Source organism: Gracilinanus agilis, chromosome 5 (genome assembly GCF_016433145.1).
Source record: "Gracilinanus agilis isolate LMUSP501 chromosome 5, AgileGrace, whole genome shotgun sequence".
Taxonomy (NCBI): domain Eukaryota; kingdom Metazoa; phylum Chordata; class Mammalia; order Didelphimorphia; family Didelphidae; genus Gracilinanus; species Gracilinanus agilis.
The window spans coordinates 64,389,989-64,392,959 of NC_058134.1; the positions used below are offsets into that span (position 1 = coordinate 64,389,989).

The 2,971-nt window shown below is 43.2% G+C and overlaps 1 protein-coding gene across 1 annotated transcript; it reads left to right on the forward strand.

The window, feature by feature from the left end:
- OTUD1 (OTU deubiquitinase 1) lies at nt 1-2,151 on the forward strand (the record flags this gene model as incomplete). The annotated part of the gene is made up of 1 exon (XM_044678930.1): nt 1-2,151. A coding segment is annotated over one exon (930 nt), but the record flags the coding sequence as incomplete, so codon positions are not given.
- Nucleotides 2,152-2,971: the final 820 nt, after the last annotated feature.

The window sequence follows — 2,971 nt, forward strand, 5'->3', positions numbered from 1 at the left end:
GGTGCCCGGCCGCCCGAGCCGCCGCGCCGCTGCTCGTCGTCCGCCTGGCTCCTAGAGGAGCTGCTCAAGCCGGGCTCCGAAGCCGGCTCCCGCCTGGACGGCCCCGACCGAAACTTCCGTCTGAGTGAGCACCAGCAGGCCCTGGCATCTGCCAGGCCCCGTGGAGGCGTCTCGGAGTCCTCCGTCCGCAGCGCCTGGGGTGAGCCGCAGCCCCGCGAGGGCAGCCCCAGGCGCTGGGAGTCGGCCGCGCCCACGTCCCGGGCCCGCGCGGAGCCGGCCCCTGAGCCTCCCAGCCGCAGCAGCGCCGCCCCCTCAACCTCGCCGGCTTCCGCAGCCCCCAAGGACGAGAAGCTGGCGCTGTACCTCGCCGAGGTGGAGAAGCAGGATAAGTACCTGCGACAGAGGAGCAAGTACCGCTTCAACATCATTCCGGACGGCAACTGCCTGTACCGGGCCGTGAGCAAGGCGGTGTATGGAGACCAGAGTCTACACCGAGAGTTGCGAGAGCAGACCGTGCACTACATCGCGGACCACCTGGACCACTTCGGCCCCCTCATCGAGGGTGACGTGGGCGAGTTCATCATCGCTGCAGCCCAGGACGGGGCCTGGGCCGGGTACCCCGAGTTGCTGGCCATGGGGCAAATGCTCAACGTGAACATTCATTTAACTACGGGAGGGAGGCTGGAGAGCCCCACGGTCTCGACCATGATTCACTACCTGGGCCCCGAGGACTCGCTCCGGCCTAGCATCTGGCTGAGCTGGCTCAGTAACGGGCACTACGATGCCGTGTTTGATCACTCGTACCCCAACCCGGAGTACGACAATTGGTGCAAGCAAACGCAGGTGCAGAGGAAACGGGATGAAGAGCTCGCTAGGTCCATGGCCATCTCCCTTTCTAAAATGTACATTGAGCAGAACGCCTGCTCCTGAGAGGAGCAACTTGGGGAGTGAGGAGGGGATGCTTAACTTGGTTTGCATTTGGAAATTTACACTAACTCTAATCAGGGTTACAGCACTTTTTAAACTTACTAGATTTACCGTAGGTGTGATGCCTTAATCATTTTGTTGGAATAAATTTTTTTTTCCAGAGCCGAAGGTTGCAGCGCACCTGAATGATGTTTTAATGATAGCCTTGAGTAGTCTTAATGCTATTTATAATTTGTTGTATAAAGTTAGCACCACTTTATTTGCAAGCTGATTTTCTCATAGTGTATATTTGTTTATTTCCGGTAATCTATTTTCTATAAAAATGTATTTTTGCACAATATTTTTTAAAATTGGTGTACCTCCATTTATGATGTCTCATTTTGGCAAATGGCTTTTGGGCATAGACCCAGAGAAGTACTTTGTATGAAGCTTATTTTGTACAGAGTTTGTGTTCTTTTATGCTATATGGGATTGGAACTTTACATTTATTCTTTCAAATGAAATTGATGTCATTGGTGTTACCAGATAATTGATCCATTCCATCTTGATGAGAATTTCTTGATTGAAAATCGTTGGATTTTTTTAAAAAGAAAAAGGAAAAGTTTGAAGAAAAATTGGGGGGGGGGAAGGAAATGAGGTAGAGGAAAAACTTCGTCTAAAGGCAGGACAAGTTTGTTCTGACTGATCGAGTTTCTATATTCATTGGTATAGTGATTCTGTACTTTGGTTACTTTGTTAAAGTGGCCTCTGAGATTGTCTGGTGCTCTCAGTTTTATTTATTTTTCACTTGTTACAATAGGATTTTAACATAGGATGAAATATGGTAACAAGATAATAGTCTTCTGCTTTTTATAATAAGGATCTCTGTACCTTGGGGATTTAAAAATTAACAGTATAAATGTCCCTAACAGCAATTAAATTGTGGCAGGAGAATATTATCTTTGTACTTTGATCCTTTGAAATACTTTCAAGGGTAAAATGGAATTGTCCTGTATTATTATGTAAAGCTATCTAAAAAGAGCTTGTATGGTTTGCTGGGTCAAACGTTTCCAACTTAAGCTATCTTATTTCCAATTTCAACTACTTTTAGTCATATTTATTAAGTAATGCAGTTTGTACTTTTTTATTTTGTAATATTTTGTGATTTTTTTTGACTTTTTACTGTATTTGTAAAATAGGACTATTCTCAGCTAATGGAATGAATAAATGCGTACTTTTAAATTTTACCGTCTCCTAGTAGCAAATTTTTAAATGGTTTTTCCTTTTGGACTCAGAAATGATTTTGTTGGTATAAGGATTCTCTGAAGAAACAACCTCTACCAAAGCAGATTTACATCTGTTCTGCAATTTATAGGCTTAGAGGTGGTAAGCTCAGGGGTGGATACTGAGGTTTAGTTATTTGCCCATCTCAGAGGACACAGCTTGTATGTTAATAGGTGGGACTTTAATTCAGATCTGCCAGACTTCAAAACTGCCTTGTGACCCTTTACTCTGGGCTGCCCCTCTCTAAAATGACTTCTAAAGTTGGTCTCATTTCTTTTTCACAAATCACATTTTTCTTAGCTGTGGTAATAACAATGAATTTTTAAAATAGTCTCATTGGGCAGCCATTAAATTATTTCAGAAGTTTGTGATGAAATGTAGTTTCAAGTGGAGTAAGAAGAAATTGTTGCCATTTCTTATGGTATTTTTACTTAGCAAATTCTTCTGGCACTAATAAAGAGTGCAGTGGAGGAAGCATATCTATAAGCTTTGAGTTAATTGGTATAATGTTTTGATTTTCAGTGTAGATTTTTAGCTTTTTAAAAGTTTAGTTAAAGGAATTTCTGGTTTTGATTCTGGGCTCTAATAATCAGTCTCTGCATAGGAGTTCAGAAATGTTTCATTCATGGTTGACTTACACATAAACACAAATAAGCTTTGCAGAAACAACTAGTTAGTTTTTTCTTCACATCTTCCAATGCTATAACCCCCCCTTCCCATCCCTTGTAAAGAAATTAAACTAGCTGTTTTCACAGAAAAAGCAATAAATTGTTCTTTTTCA